Source organism: Erinaceus europaeus, chromosome 14 (assembly GCF_950295315.1).
Source record: "Erinaceus europaeus chromosome 14, mEriEur2.1, whole genome shotgun sequence".
In the NCBI taxonomy this organism is placed as follows: domain Eukaryota; kingdom Metazoa; phylum Chordata; class Mammalia; order Eulipotyphla; family Erinaceidae; genus Erinaceus; species Erinaceus europaeus.
The window spans coordinates 45939214-45955936 of record NC_080175.1 but is presented as its reverse complement, the minus strand read 5'-3'; the positions used below and the strand labels follow the sequence as shown (position 1 = coordinate 45955936).

At 47.5% G+C, this 16723-nt stretch overlaps 1 protein-coding gene across 3 annotated transcripts in view; it reads left to right on the top strand.

Moving 5' to 3' along the window:
- The window catches only part of RPTOR (regulatory associated protein of MTOR complex 1), a 352764-nt gene that overhangs the window by 137087 nt on the left and 198954 nt on the right, over positions 1-16723 (top strand). For all 3 annotated transcript variants that reach the window (XM_060171822.1, XM_060171821.1, XM_060171823.1), the window contains exon 4: positions 10471-10629. In XM_060171822.1, coding sequence (XP_060027805.1) covers positions 10471-10629 — 159 coding nt within the window. The remainder of the gene's footprint in view (positions 1-10470; positions 10630-16723) is intronic.

Here is a 16723-nt window from a genome sequence, read left to right as displayed (position 1 = left end):
GGTTGTCCTGTTTAGCAGCGACAGAAGACTGCACCTCCTGTTGGCTTGTAGCAGTCAACTGCGTGCACGTTGATTTTTATTTTTTATTGTCATTACCAGGACTTCACTGCTCCAGGAGGACTTTTGTTTCCCCAGATAGATAGAGGTAGGAGAGACACACAGGCAGAGAGACAGGGAAAAAGACCCCAGCACCAGTTTTCCCCACTGCTGTGGGGGGGGGGGGCTTGATCCTGGGTTTCACACAAAGTAAAGCAGTGCACTATCCAAGTGAACTATTTCACTACTTTGCTTCCAAGTTCTAAGGAATTCTTTAAGTTAAACATTTTTTTTCTTTCCAGTTGTGTAAAATATTCCAAAGTCAAATATATGAAACAAGGACTATTCAGAGAAGTCTGATTTCTGTTTCTGTTCTCTCTACTCTACCCCCATCTTCTGTAGGTAATGATTAAAAAAATTAATAATATGTTTTATTTATTGATTATTGGGTAGGGATAGAGAAATTGAGGAAGGGGAGATAGAGAGGGAGAGAAACATCAAAGACCTGCTTTACCATTGCACCTTTCTTCCTGCAGGTGGGGACCAGGAGCTTGAACCTGCATCCTTGCACATTGTAATGTATGCATTCAACCAGGTGTGCCACTGCTTGGCCCCTGATTTAAACATTTTAATAATAGAAGCATTGGAATATAGTGTGCGTGCCTGTATGTCTGTGCATCTATTGGGAACACAGCTCCTCTCTGGCTTGTGATGGTGTTGGGGATTGAACCGGGGATTCTTGGTACTTTATATATGAAAGCCTTTACATAACCACCGTGCTGTCTCCCTTACCCTAAATAATTTCACTTTCATTTTTCTCTCAGATAATCTGTAGTGGATTTGACACATTCTCCCCACCTTGCTTTCTTTGTTTCATTAAACTCCTATGACCAGTCTTCCACCACCACCACCACCACCCCCACCCCGGGCCGTGACACAAAGCCTGCCTCCAGACCTGGGAAGGGACTCGGCAGACCCTGCCCCTGAGAGGACTGGAGCCGGTCTGCAGACTCCACCTCGGAGTTGCAGCTTCTAGCTTAGATTTTGTATCAGCCGTCTACCTCTCTCCTGCCTCCTTGGTAAATTGAGGACAGGATGAAGACCTGTTCCTAAATAATGTATAAAGGAAAGAGAAGCACTGATCTTAACCCATTTCATGTAAAACTGCTCTTTGGGAAGACCTGTGCAGGAAAGAGCAGTGTTCCCAGCCTTGTGCCCACGTGACGTGTAGTCCCAGAGCCCTTTCAGCAGCAGCCTCTGGCACAGGGGGCTCCCCGCATGTAAATGGGGCAGATATGCATCTCTCGAGCAGGAAGAAGCCAGGGCCTTGTGCCAGGCATCTGGAATGGAGAGGAACAAGCTATGCCAAGAGCGTCTTGGGTGAGCATAGGCCAGGGCTGCCCACTGCAGGCACAGGGCCTGGCCCTCACTCCCAGAGTCTTGCTGCCCTTCCTCAGGGAGTCAGCCCTAGGGCCCGCAGCATGTCAGGCCCTGCTTGTGTTCATGCATTTCTGCCTCCCTGTATTTGCTTCTGGTGAAGCCCAGAGCAGCAGGCGCCCCCCGCTGGCGCCTTTTGGAGACATGCCATAAGCAGTGGCCAAGCACAGGGCAGGACAGTGGTTACTGTGGCCAGCAAGTGACCTCTCCCCTCTTCCCACTGTCCCTCTACTCTCCAGGGCCCCCTCAGCTCTATGCACCTCCCCATCACTCAGTCCTGAGCTCTCCCTGCCGACAGGCCAGGAAGTATTGAGTGTTCCAGGTAACTCGCAGCCATCGATCTGGCTTGGAGGCAGCTGCGTTAATGCGAGGAGGGAGTCTCTGGGCGCTGATAGGGCACTGCTGGGAAATGGTCTGCGGTAGCAGCGGTGGTGGGCCGGCAACGCATACCCAGTTCTCTGGCTCCCCTGGGGCTGCACTCACACCCGCCTCACCACTCAGGGAAGCAGACCAAGGCAGAGGTGGGAGGAGGGGCTTACCTCAGTGCTCAGCCAGGCACCCCTCTCTGCACCCACTCATCCTCCCTCCTGTCTCCAAGGTGTGAGGTGGGGAAGCCACAGCCCTGGAACAGGACACCTATCCTTGGAGCAGATTGGCCACTCACCAACCATGTGCCCAGCTGACAGCTGGTACAGCTCTCTCTGTTCTGTTTTTCCTGCTGATGGAGGATGAAGGGCATAGGGTAGCAGCCAGAGCATCTCAGTATGCGAGGGCCACCCCAGCTCTGCTGAGGCCTCCTGGCCTGTGTTTTGTCAGGGGAGTAAGCGAGCCATTGTACGGAGGGGGGATAGGCAGCAGATCCCCAGGCCCAGTGCCCACAGGGCTGGATCCTGAAGCTGCCACCTTGGGGTCATCATTGATGGTGGGAGATCTCCTGTGGTCACACATCATTTCTTTGAGGCCGCCTCCCATACCAAGGCGGGAGTGGCAAGCAGAAGCTGCACCCCTTGGGGAAGGCTTCGTGTCAGTGAGACTCCTTCCCCGGGGTCCTCACTCTGCCTCACCTGTCCCTGGAGGTGTGACATGGTTGACTGGGCTTGCTCCCAGCTGGCCACAGAGAGGTGGCTGTCACTGTCACTAAAACCTGTGAAGCACCACTGCCCTGGACGCACACTGCAGGTAGGCAAGGTATGGGCACCTGGACACGTTTCCATCTGCCCCTGTCCTGTGAGGATTAGAATCAAGAGGAGGGAACTTGTGGAATAGAGAAGCTATTTTTAAAATGATTTACTACTTGGGACCAGGTGCTAGCTCACTTGGTAGAACACATACATCATCACGCTGGAGGGCCCAGCACCAAGCCCCTAATCCCCTGCTGCAGGGGGTAGCCTCATGGGCAGCGGAGCAGTGCAGCAGTTCTCTCTCCTCTCTGTGTCACCCTCCATCAAAAAAGAAAAGGAAATAGTAATAGTCTCCAGGAAAGGGTGATACAGTCATGCAAGCACCAAATCCTAGCCATAATCCTAGTGGCCAAGTCAGAGATAGAGATATATAGATAGACAGACAGACAGACAGACAGACAGACAGACAGACAGACATTAGAGAGATATATTACTGCATCAGCAGGGGAGCCTGGGCTCTTGAAGCAAATGTAAATCTAAGTCAGATCTTGCCAGAGACAGAAACAGCCAGGTGGGAGGTGGAAGGCTTCTCCCCAGGCCAGGAGATGTGCTGGGAACATCCTGCCTGTCCCTCTAGAGCCAGGCCCCCAGCCATCACTCACCATGAGATATGAGTGGGGTCCTTAGTTCCCCAAAGTGCAGAATGAGCAGACAGGCCCTGGAGCTGGTTGGGATGGGGCCCTGGCTCCCACATCTCCAGACTTCTCCTAGGGTCACTTTTTTTTACTCCTGAAAACTTTCCTCACAGGCTAGAGGCCAGACCAGGCCCACAGCTCTGCAGTGGGGTGCACACATACCCTGTCCCCACAGCTGCCTTGGTAAGGCTGAGAGGAGCTAGTGACCTCTAAGGGGAGCCTGGCGGCTGTTCTATGCACAAACAGATCTACCACTGGTGTCATGGCAGGTACCCTGTGGGTGCCCACTCTCATGGCAGGGTGCAGACTCTGGTCTCCCATTTGTACTCAGGTATTCTATTTTGGCTTGCAAGCCATCATTTGTTTGTAAGGCCTTGTGTGGGTGTGTGTGCAAAGGTGAGCACCAGCGTCACTTTGGAAGGAGGGAGGAGAGAGGAAAAAACAGGTCATCCCTGCTGCGGTGCATGGAGCTCTCGCCACAAGCACCTAACCCAGCTTTTTTTTTCCCTCTGAGGGTTGGGGGGGGGTGCAGGAGGCAGTTCCAGTAAAATACTATTTAACCTAGTATTTGGAATGTCAGTGTTCGACTAGGAGTTGGAGACAGAAGAAAAGTGAGCAGATACCAGGCAAGTGGAACATGGAGGTGGAGGACTTTAGCATTGCCCTCTGCCTGGGGTCCAGTTGCCTCCAGGTTGGCACAGACAGCCACCCCAGGAGTGTACAGGTGAGGGGAGCCGCCGAGGTCACAGTGTGTCTGCAGGTGACACAACGTTTTGGAGAATAGATTCAAACACACATGGTGATACAGGCAGGTTAGAGTTACCATGTGACCTCCATCGACCAGATGACTGTGGTGACAGTAGTGAGTGACAATGATGGTGGCAGCAGCAGTGCTCCTGACACAGAAAGCCAAACACTGGCAGAGTTTTCCTCTGAAGAAAAGTTTATTTTGGGAGGTGCCAGCCTGGGAGAATAGCTAACTGAGTTGGAGACTCTGAAATTAACCTCCCCCACCAAAAGCTGAGTGGAAAGGGTTTCTTGCATCCTTTCTCTCTCTCTCTTTCCTTCTTTCCTTCCTTTAGGGGGCAGGGGATATGTGGGGTTATGAGCAGGGGTTCAGATGAAGCTTGTAAACACTGTTTTTGGAGGTTGTTGCTGCTGCTGGACTTGCTAGAGATGGGACTCAGGTGTATTGCAAGGGTCCCCAGCTTCTCAGATGGCTGTTTCACAGTAAAGGTTTGGGCTCCCCTGTTCTCTTGTCAAGAAGACATGGCAAGACTCTGTGCTAGACAAGATACAGAAGTGCCAGGGCCTGTGCTCCTTAGTCACTCATGAACTGCAAGGTTGGGTAGAGGGAACATGGCCTGAGTGTCTCAGAGGAAATGTCCTCTCCATCCTCTGGGTTACAAGGGAATGTGGCATTGTCCTTCCTTCCTAGACAGTGGTCATTGCTATGGTGTGGAGGGAACAGTGATAAGAGCAGTGACAGTGACCATAAAAATGGTGAAGACAGTGGCCCAGCCCTCTTCCTAGTAGCTAGGATGGAAAGGGCTAGAGCAGCACTGAGTGGTTTTGAGGGGTGGTGGCATAAGTCACCTGAGTGCCTAGCACGTGGGACTTTCCCCTATGGGACAGTCTCCTAGGACAGGTTGCTTTGAGATGACCTATGTTTCCTCTGCTCGGTATTTCCCTGGATGCCTGCTTGGGACCAAAGGGTTTGATATAGCCTCTGGGAATCTCCCAGGCATCTCAGCACCTTCTTGGGCCTGAGTTTGAGGGGTGAATCTATTGCCACAGGGGATGGGAGGACCAGAATCGGAATATTCATCCTCATATTCCCAGTCTTGGGACACTGGTCTTGGCTAGACACTCTGGAGAAGTATCGGGACCCTGGCTTTAGGGTTCTGGCCACAGGGAAGAGAATCACCGGGGTTGCTACCCACAGGGCTGCCCTCAGATTGGAGGAGGGGCTCAGAGCCAAAGGGGTTTGCTCCATCCCATCCCACTCCCTGAGACCTGTCACCTTAGAGGGGATGACAGGCACAGCACTACTTCCCTGGGCCTGCAGCAGTTCTGCCTGAGCCTTGGCATATCAATCACCTGCTGTCACTGGGGTATTGCTGAAGAGGACAGGGTGCTGGGGCTGGTTCTCCCCTCTTCTTTCTCCCCTCCCATCATGTCCTGGGGCTTTGCGCAGATTTGATTCCTTCTTGAAGAGAAGCCAAGGTGCCCAGCGCCACTGGCATCCTTCAGAGCCCAGCATTGTCATTTCCCATAGCTCAGGAGACTGTCATAAACCCCCAGTGCTAGGGTGTCCTCTGCCACGCTCACTCTCAGGCAATGGGGCCTTTGTCCCAGGCATTCTGTTTGGAAACAAAACCTCAATGTGACATTTAAATTACAGTGCCTCGTTTCAAAACCCTTAAAAATATTAATTAATTCCCATAATCCCCCAGGAGGCATATTAATATCATCTGTAATGCCTTTCATGCAAGTCCATTACTGTGCAAGTCTTTTAGTGCAGTAGGTAAGAAATGAAACTAAACCATTTTTTTTTTTTATTGCAACCCCACAGGAAAAGACTGTGGTGCAGCCAGGGTCAGAACTAATGAACCCCTAATTTTATTACTGCCTCCTAGTGGTGACAAGCCTCTGATCTCATGGGAACTTTGGGAAAACAAACTCCTACTTGGGCAGAATCTCAGGAGACAGCAATGGTCCTCAGAGGGACAGTAACCCCTCAAATTCTAGTGGAGAACAGATTGCACCCCAGTGAAGGGAGGTGGAGCTGGGGACAGGGACCCACTGGTTTTGGGGACCACGGTGTGTATGCTTTGAGGTGCCTTCTCCATGCTTGTCCCCAAGGGGTCCTGGTCCCAGGAAGGAGACGCCTCCATAGAGGGTGCCCAGCCAGGAGCCTCCATGCTGTGTCTCATCTCCCTGGGCCTCTCCCCTCCCTTGTCTCTGCCTCATGCCGCCCACCACCTGGCAGAGAGCTGGCTCTCTGCACATCCACACCAGGAGCTCCTGACCTTCCAGCTCCCTGGGCCCTGTAGCTCATGTATCTAGGATAACGTCTCAGAAACCAGCAGGCAGAGGAAGGTTCTGAGGCTACTCCAGGCTCTGACTGCCCAGCAGAGGGACAACCACAGTCTCATTGGTGGCACATCTGTCCCTGCCTCAAAGCACACAGGCTCCTGTCACAGTGATAGAGAAGGCTGGAAGCTCTCCTGGGCCCCAAAGAGCCCCGATGCTTCTGCCCCATGTAGTGAGTGGTAGCTTCCTCCTATGTCTATAAGTGCTGTGGCTCTGGATACAGGCCCTGCATCTCTAGATCCATTGTCAGGCAGCACCATGGCGAGACCATGGCGATATAGACAACTCATTTGAACTGGGCCACGCCCCACATCTTGGTAGTAAATAAAAATGCTCTTGATTTGTTTGTGTTCACAGGGGAAATGAATGGCAAATTCAGAACTCCTCTCAGCACCCGCTGAAATAATTTTGTGAGGTTTAACCTCCCCATCTCATCCCAGGGCAGCTCAGCCCCCTCTACCCCGGCTGTTTCCGTGTGCTCCTGCTGCCAACATTGTCTTCTAAATGCCTGTGGCCATTGCTGCTGACCAGCTGGGTGCCCTGCACGGAGCACTCCCATTTAAAATGCATAGCTATTTGTTTCCACCTCCATAAAGACTCAGATGAAAATGTCCGCTCAGGTGGTGTGCAGCTTGCCAAGTGTGGCTATTAAGGCAGCAGTGGTTCAGGGAAGCACCTGAGTTTTGCATTTACTCAGGGAGCCCCCAGCCACTGAACCAGTGACCTGTTGGTCCACTGCTTCATTTGGTGTCTTCATGGGGGTGAGGCTGTGGGTGAAGGTGGCAGACTAGCCAAACTGTGGGGACTTCAGTAGCAATGGATTAACTCCACAAAATAGCTTTATTTTCTAAATAAATATGTTTACCAGAAACACATTGAATTTGTCAGTTCACTTGCAGAGAATTGGGCATCTTAAGAATAATGGTCCATACTCCTAGAGGGATAAAGAATAGGGAAGCTTCCAGTGGAGGGAGTGGGATACAGAACTCTGGTGGCAGGAATTGTGTGGGATTGTTACATCTCTTATCCCACAATCTTGTTGATCATTATTAAATCACTTAAAAAAAAGTGGCTGCTGGGACAAGCAGTTAAACACACATAACCATGTGTAAGGACCCAAGTTCAGGCCTCTTGTCCCCACTTGCAGGGGGGAAGCTTCATGAGCAATGAAACAATGCTGCAGGAGTCTCTCTTTCTCTCTCCCTATCTCCCTATTCCTTCTCAATTTCTGTTTCTATTCAAAAAAGAATAAACAAACAAAAACCACTGGGAATGGTGGTTTTATTAGTGCAGGCCCCAAGCCCCAGTGATAACCCTGGTCGCAATAAAAGTAAATAAAAAATAATGCTGATGTTGTCTGGACCCAGGGAAGGCCCCAGCCCTCTGCTGTGTACAGTTCTCAGTATCCTGAACGACAGCAGACTGTGCTGAACAATGCCAAGGGAGAGAGGGTGCAAAAATGGCTTGCCAGCCTCTCCTTTGCCAGCTAAGCCAGGGGAAAAAAAAAATCAGATCTTTGCAGGGGGTGGAGGAGAGAGTTGGAGACAGGCTTGAGGTGAAAGATGGAGAGGGAGAAAGGAAGTAACAGCCACTTCCTTTCAAGTATGGCAAAGACAAGGGCTATGAAGTGATGCTCACTTTGATAAAGGGGAACTAATGGCTCCTCAAGAGAATTCAGGGCCCACATCTTCTTTACACCGTCTACACTGAGACAGCTTCTTGAGAACACCCATCTTGAAAAGCTTGGTTTGTCTGCTCTGTGCACAATGCCACCTACCAAAGCAGGGAACATCTTTCTGTTTGTTCTTGGTGGCTCCTGTGTTTTTCAGGAGTTTTGTTTTTAAATGTGGCTTTGTACATTTCTTGTTAACCTTATTTTAAGCACTTTATCACTTTACAAATGAGGATTTTTACTGTTTTGTTGATTGTTTATGTACATAAAGGCCACTGATTTTTATGTGTCTATTTTAAGCTCTGCTAATTCAGTGAGTGTTTCACATTGGAGCATACAGAGGAGGTTAGGTGGGAGAGGTTAGCAGCCAGTGTATAGGGCGGCAGAGGGCCTGCTGTGACCTTCTCTGCCACTGTTTTTCTTTCTTTTGACCTTGCTGTCAGATTCTTATATTTAAGCAATTTTTTTCTTCCATATTCCTCAAATCAATCTCTTTCTTTTTTCTTTCTTTCTTTCTTTCTTTCTTTCTTTCTTTCTTTCTTTCTCCTCCCTCCCTTCCTTCCTTCCTTCCTTCCTTCCTTCCTTCCTTCCTTCCTTCCTTCCTTTTCAATCAAGTCTTCAGTGCTCCTGAGAAATGCTCTCTGGGTGTCAACATGGCCCTCTCTCAGTTATCTTGTGGCAGACTGTCCCATCATCCCAGGGTTCTTGCAGTACAAATTTGTTGAATGGATGAGAGGTTTTACTCTCTTCCTGTGATGTCGTTTCTATCCCAGCGTTTGTTGTTGTTACTTTTTGACCAGAGCACCATTTAGCTATAGCTGTTGGTGGTGCTGGGGTTATAGAAGCAGAAATTCAGATTGTTCACTGCTCAGAAGGACAATTAGCCAAGAGACAGGGCTTGACACAGGAAAAGTAGGTTTAGTCAGCTGCTTGCAACCCCTATGGAATGGCAGACTTAAGTCTCATAAAAGCATCTGACTCTCAGGCTGGGCTCCAGAGCTTATGAAGGGCAGTGGCTCAGTGGGGCCACCATCTGACTAACATAAAGAGTTCTGTTAAGAGGCCATCTCCCCACATGAGGGTCCTGTCACTTGGAGTAAAACCTGAGTAACAACAGTGAGGTACCACTTCATTCCTGTGAGAATGTCACACATCGAAAAGGATAGAAACAACAAATGCTAGAGAGCTTGTGGGGGTAAAAGAACTCTCCTGCACTGCTGGTGGGAATGTAAATGGCCCAACCCCTGTGGAGAGCAATCTGGAGAACTCTTAGAAGGCTGGAAATGGACCTGCCCTATGATCCTGCAATTCCTTTCTTTGGATCTATCCTAAGGGACTAAACACAACTATCCAAAAAAGATCTGTGTACACCTATGTCAATACAATTTGTAGTAGCCAAAACCTAGAAGCAACCCTGGTGTCCAACAACAGATGACTGGCTGAGAAAGTTGTGGTTATATACACAATGGAATATTACTTAGCTATTAAAAATGGTGAAGTCACCTTTTTCACCTCAACTTTGGATGAAGCTTGAAAGAATCATGTTAAGTGAAATCAGCCAGAAAGAGAAGGATGAATATGGGATGACCCCACTCATAGACAGAAGGGAAAACACAAAAAGAACTTGGACTGGATTTGTTGTATTGCACCAAAGTAAAGGTCTCTGGGGGACAAAGGGGGGTGTTCAGGTCCTGGAACATGATGGTGGAAGATCTAGGTGTGGGGGGAGTAGAGTATTAGGTGAAAAACAAATGTTAGGGAGTCAGGCGGTAGCACAGTGGGTGAAGCGCTTAACCCGCTGCACGTGGCACAAAGAACAAGTACCAGTTTGAGCCCCCAGCTCCCCACCTGCAGGGGAGTTGCCTCACAAGTGGTGAAGCAGGTCTCTTTCTCTCCCGCTCTCTGTCTTCCCCATCTCTCTCCATTTTTCTCTGTCCTAACAACGATGACTTCAATAACAACAACAATAAAGTAACAAGAGCAACAAAAGGGAAAATAAATAAATAAATTTTTAAAAAGACTTAAAAAAAAGAAAGCAAATGTTACACATGTACTGTTGTATTTTACTATCTAACTATTAATCCCCCCAATAAGGGAGTGAAAACTGGGTAACCTTGTTGAGGGGTAGCTTTTCCTGGTACTCCCCATACAGATTCTTAGTACAGTTTTTTTCCCAGAAGTCTACAAGTCCTAGCTTGTGAGGAGCAACATGGAGTCAGTAATGCCTGCTAACATAGAACCAGGTCGACCCTGCCACCTCTTGCTAACAACATTCAGTTCTAAAACTGGAGAAACTCGGGTCAGCTGTGCTGGGTCACACAGTTACTTAACCCATGTGTGATGCTGATGTGTTTAATCTCACAGGGTTCTTAGAATCCATAGTTATCACCCCCCGTCTCTTGTCCTGCTGCAGGCCCGGTACAAGCAGAGCCTGGACCCCACCGTGGATGAAGTGAAGAAGCTCTGCACGTCCCTGCGGCGCAATGCCAAGGAAGAGCGGGTTCTCTTCCACTACAACGGCCATGGTGTGCCCCGGCCCACCGTCAACGGAGAGATTTGGGTCTTCAACAAGGTGGGTACACCATCCAAGCTCCCTCCTTCCTCTACCATGACCCTCTGCGGGCTTGCTGGCGAACTGCAGGCCCTACTCCTCTGCAGCTCCTATGGGACATTGATGTTCAGTGCTGTGAGATGGAGTGAAGACCTGTCACCAGTTGTCTGGTGACAAGTAGTGAAATAACTTCCATTTCACTAGTAAAAAGTTGCAACCCACTCAGACACAAAGAGTTGGTTCTAAGCAACACCTGCTAGTGCAACAGCTGTCTTGAAAATCCTGACTTGGCATTTGGGTTCATTCTCCCTCTTGAGGAGTTATGAGTCGTTTGTTTAGTCTGGACAGATACATGATTCCTCTAGTTGACTAGTCCTCCTTTGAGAATCAGCAGTCCTTCCTGGAAAATGAGGAGGAGTAAGTGTCCAAAGGCTCCAAGTTGCATGCCTCTTTCACTTCCTTAAATAAAAGCCTGCAGATGTAAGTGTGAGCTCCCTGCCTCCTGCCTTCTTCCCGGGACACGAGTAACAGGTCAGGCCCTGTTCTGTGGTATGAGGTTCTTGAGGGCATTAACATCCTGCTACCCCATCAGTAGTGTGAAAATAGAGCAGGAACTGCCCATCTCCGATGCCACAGGCAGTGGGAAGCTTTATTTAGTGGCAGTGTACAATTTTGAGAATAAGATTTCCTCACCGAACATTTTCCCCTTTCTGTCTTCCTAAAATCTCCCAAATGTGGGTTGGGAGGGAGAGGGAGAGGGAGAGGGGGAGAGAGAGAGAGAGAGAGAGAGAGAGAGGGGGGGGGGGAGAGAGTCTGTCTGGAAGGTCCCAGATCTCTAGCTCTCACTGTGTCTTCCTTCTCCCACCCTTTTGTCCAAAGGAAGATGTTCCATATGTCTCACAGCCTCGAGATCTTCAGTTAGAAACGTGCCTGGTCTCCGTGTGACTCCTTAGAGAGTGCTTTGTGGTTGATGAGGCTAGACTGACCATAGCTGTGCTGGGCCACACTCGGGACCCAGCCTTCCTGATCACTTTGCTTTATTTTATACTTTTTAAAGATTTACTTATTATTAGATAGATAGATAGATAAAAATCTTAGAGCACTGGGTCCAGGTGGTGGCACACCTGGTTAAGTGTATGTATTGCCATGCACAAGGACCCAGTTTCAAGTCCCTGGTCCCCACCTGCAAAGGGAAAGCTTCACAAGCAGTAAAACAAATCTGCAAGTGTCCCTCTATATCACTCCCTCTCTGTCTCCCCATCTCAATTTCTCTCTGTTCTATCAAAATAAAATAAAGTTAAAAAATAAAAATAAATGCTTTAAAATGTGAGAGAGAGACAGAGAGAGAGAGAGAGAGAGAGAGAGAGAACTTAAAACACTCATTAGCTCTGGTTGGTGACTATGCCAGGGATTGAACCTGGGACGTTTGGCACCTTGGCCATACAAGTTGGTGGTCTAACAGGCTGAGCTGTATCCCTGACCAGGACTTCTTTATTTTGAAGCAATCCATTTTGTCCACTTTCCTTTAAGTGGTGACAGGACATTTTGATCTCCACTAAGAAGAATTCCCAAAGTATAAGGCTATAGAAGTCGCTTTCTGACCTTCTGGAAGTTTTCTGACTGCTCATTTTCAGTGTTTAATCTACCTATAACTGAGGTTGGTACTATTAGGAAGAGGTTCGAAATATCCCCCCCCACCACCATGGCCCACTATTTTGTCACCATGTAATGCCACCTTTGATGGATTAGGCATTGATTGTGTGGCTGCTTATTTATTTTTTAATTAATTTATTTCCTTTTGTTGCCCTTGTTTTATTATTGTTGTAGTTATTGTTGTTGTTATTGATGTCATAGTTGTTGGATAGGACAGAGAGAAATGGAGAGAGGAGGGGAAGACAGAGAGGGGGAGAGAAAGATAGACACCTGCAGACCTGCTTCACCGCCTGTGAAGTGACTCCCCTGCAGGCTCAAACCTGGATCCTTACACCAGTCCTTGCACTTTGCGCCACCTGTGTGTGGCTGTTTCTAAGCTATCTCTCTTTTCTGCTCCCTGGGTCTCCATCTATGCTCTTGAACTGGTTTCCTGAGTGCTGGAACTCAGTGTCTACAGCTATTTGGGGTATGCTGGGTCCCTTCCCTTGGCCCTTTACCCTCCATGAAGGCCCTTAATCAGCACATATCAATAGATGAATGGGTGTTTTATTATGTTACATCTTCCAAAGCAAGCTTTTCAAAATGTCTGTCAGTAGTAGTTTATCATTTCATCAAGGTTTGCATAATTTGTCAGAAATTCTTGCATGTTTTAGTGTTATGTTGTTTCATTTGTTATAAAAAATTTATCCTGTAACCTTTTCCCATGGCACATGGAGCTTTTCGATTTTTAGAATAGACCATCTTGCCTTCTGCAAATAGTAGCTGTTTTCCTCCCTTCTTTCCGATCTCGCACCTTTTGTTTCCTGTCCTTGTTTCTGTGCTGGCAGCTGACTCCCCAAGGAGAAGGAGGTGGCGTCTGGGCATCTGAGTCATTTCTATGGTGTTGGGGTGCGGGGAGACAAAGGGTGGGGAGAGTGTACGTTCTGTGCTGCAGTGTAGGATTGTGCTACGGACATTTTGTGAAAAAGAACTTCCTCTCACATTAAAAACAAAAAACCCTTCTATTTGTAGTTTTATTTTCCAAATCATGAATGGATGTTACTTTCTCCCAAGCCATTGTGTATCACATATTCTGTTTTGCTTTGTTTTCTCCTATAAACTGACAAAGCACTGCATGACTTTTATTTTTCCAGTAGTCAACATCCTGCATTGGTGGGATAACCTGTTGACCTAGATTGTGCTTTATTAGGGTTTTAGGTCATAAACATTTTGTTTTACCTTTTGATATCCATGCCCATGAATGAGATTGTCTTGGGCTTTTTCTTTGTCTTGCTGCCTTTGGATAATCAGCTTAACAGTGGCCTGAGGAAATAAGATGAGAAAATAATCCCTTTCATATACACTGGAGTGGTTTTTGTAAGATATGAAGCATAGGGAGTTGGGCGGTAGCGCAGCGGGTTAAGCGCACGTGGCGCAAAGCGCAAGGACCAGCTAAGGATCTCGATTCGAGCTCCCGGCTCCCCACCTGCATGGGAGTCACTTCACAGGTGGTGAAGCAGGTCTGCAGGTGTCTATCTTTCTCTCCCCCTCTCTGTCTTCCCCTCCTCTCTCCATTTCTCTCTGTCCTATCTAACAATGATGACATCAATATTCCCCTCCTCTCTCCATTTCCCTCTGTCCTATCTAACAATGACGACATCAAAAACAACAACTACTACAACAACAATGAAAAACAGCAAAGGCAACAAAAGGGGAAAAAAAAGATATGAAGCATAGATTGCCTGAATGCTTGATAGAACTGCCAAATAAAGCTGCCTGATATTTTGATCATAGAGAGATCTTTGCCTACTGATTTTGTTTTCTTTCATGGCCAAAGGGCTGCCCCTGTTTTCTCTTTCTCCATAAAGTATTTCTAGCTTACTGGTGGGTGTAGGAATGTGTTTCATTTCTACTAAAGTTTCATACTTGTTACAAAAAAAAAAAAAAAGGTGCCTTATGCAGTGCAGAAGGTGGCACAGTGGATGGAGCATTGTACCCTCAAGTTTGATCCTCAGCGTTGTGTGTGCACCCATGATGCTCTGATTCTCTCATCTCTCTGTCGCTAGGAAGTAAATCAATCTTTATTAAGAGGTGGCTTATAGTTTTTTTTAATTTAATTTGTTTATAAAATAAAATATAGAAAATATTGTCAAAACCATAGGCTAAGAGGGGTAAAATTCCACACATTTCCCACCACCAGAGTTCTGTACCCCATCACCTCCACTGGAAGCTTTCCTATTCTTTATCTCTCTGGGATCATGGACCCAGGATCATTATGGGGTATATAAGGTGGAAGGTCTGGCATCTATAATGGACCCAGGATCATTGTGAAGTGTAGAAGGTGGAAGGTCTGGCATCTGTAATGGACCCAGAATCATTGTGGGGTGCAGAAGATGGAAGGTCTGGCTTCTGTAATTGCTTCTCCACTGGGCATGGGTGTTGGCAAGTCGATCCATACTCCCAGTCTGTTTCTGTCTTTCGCTAGTGGGACAGGGCTCCGGAGAGATGGAGTTCCAGGGCATATTGGAGAGGTCATCTGTTGGGGGGGGGGGGGGGGGTTAGGTTGGCGTCGTGGTAGCATCTGCAACTTGGTATATGAAAAAGCACTCATATATAAAGAAGAACACATTGTTTAATAATCTGAAATCTAAAGGCCGACGAGAAAGTGGCGCAATGGATAACCACAATCTGAACACAGATTGTAAGCATTCCTATTCTTTTTTTTTTTACTGTTTTTTTTTTAATTTTTTATATTTTTATATTACAGAATTACATGTCAACAGAGGTTTGAATCCACACCACCAGAGTTCTGAATCTTCACTCTCCCCACTGCAATTCACCACAGTTCCCCTAAAGTTTTAGACATGGGCCAACCATCTTCTCTACAACTATCTGTCCACATTTATACATAGTTGTCCCTTCTTCTCCTGATTCAATCCTCTCTTTCCCACTAAGCCACTCATGATATCATAACTACCTCCTATGTTCCTCTCCTTTTCCTTCTCCCTCTCTGGGTGCTGATGGAGCTGGAGTGCAGAGTCCTCTTACCTTCATCCTATCACTTCTCCCCCGCTGGAAGCATGCATCAAGGTTGTTTAAGGGAGGCAGAAGGTAGGAGTTCTAGCTTCTGCAGCTGCTTCTCTGCTGAGCATGGGCGTTGACAGGTCGATCCATACCTCCAGCCTGTTTCTATCTTTCTCCAGTGGACCAGAACTCTGGAGATGTGAGGGTCCAGGACACATTGCAGAGGTCATCTGCCCAGAAAAGTAAGGGTGGAGTCATGGTAGCATCTGCAGCCTGGTGTCTGGAAGGTGGCATGACCTAAGTTGAGACAAGATTGTTAATGAACAGGAACTAGAAAGTAGGATTAGGGATTTTAGGGTAGAAGAAAGTTAGGAGAACCATTTTAGGCACGTTCCTGGGGGCATATACCTATAGTAGTTTGCTTGAGTTTGGTAGCTAGCCTGAGATTGGATGAGAATATTGTCTGAGAGAATGGTGTCAGAGTGGAGAAAAGGTCTAAAAAGTTGGATTAGGGCAGGAAGTAGCTGCCATTCTTATAAAAAAAAATTGTGGCTAAAATTAACTATTTACCTCCATCCACTGCTCCAGGGCCCATAAGTAAATGCATATTTATATTTAGTGCCAGAGCCTGTGTAACCTCTAAGTCCCTGTTGGTCTGAGCTTATATCTCATGGTCACATCTGAGGAATATTGCAGGCTGCACTCATTTCAGGACCAGTTTTTTTTTTTTTCAAGTGACAGGGTAGGATACCCCTAGCCTCTCTTCAGAGACAGGTTATCCCTGCCGTCATTGCTTTATGGTAGAGCCAAGGTCCTGAGAGGGCCCACAAGATGCTGTTCCTAGTGGAAGCGACCAGTGGGAGTGGAGAGAGGGACCCTTTAGAGCTCAAGGCCAATCATATGTGTATGGGAATCCAAGGATTCCCTAACTAGGACCCCAGATGATCAGATGGTATGATATTGACCAAACAGGCCATTATTAAGTGGGCCAAGCATTTGACCGTATCCAACTTTTGTAGTCTTTTCTTTATCTGAAAATCTTAGATTTTCTCTCAGTTGTTTAGGCGTTGAGTATCATTTGTTGAGCCAGACCAGAGTTAGGTTTTGGGGATTCGTCTTTGGGCCTTTCTGCTAGGCTGTCCTGCTAATTTGCTCTAAATCCAATCAATTACACAATTTGTGTTACCTTCTTTAAGCACTTCAACCATTTTTAAGCACTTTGACTTTGAGTTATATGATTGCCCCTCGTTTATGGTATCTATACCTATATCCAGTACCCTAAACCCTAGCCTAATCTGGTATCTGTTACTTAGTTAAATGATGTGCCATCTAACTTGGATGTAGGTAGTCCGATGTGTTAGGAAAGATCTCACCAGATTTGAAGAGCTGCAAGGTTGGCTTCTCAGGCTGGTATCTCTGGTTGCAGTCCACAGTAGGATTTCAATAGCAGCATAATGCA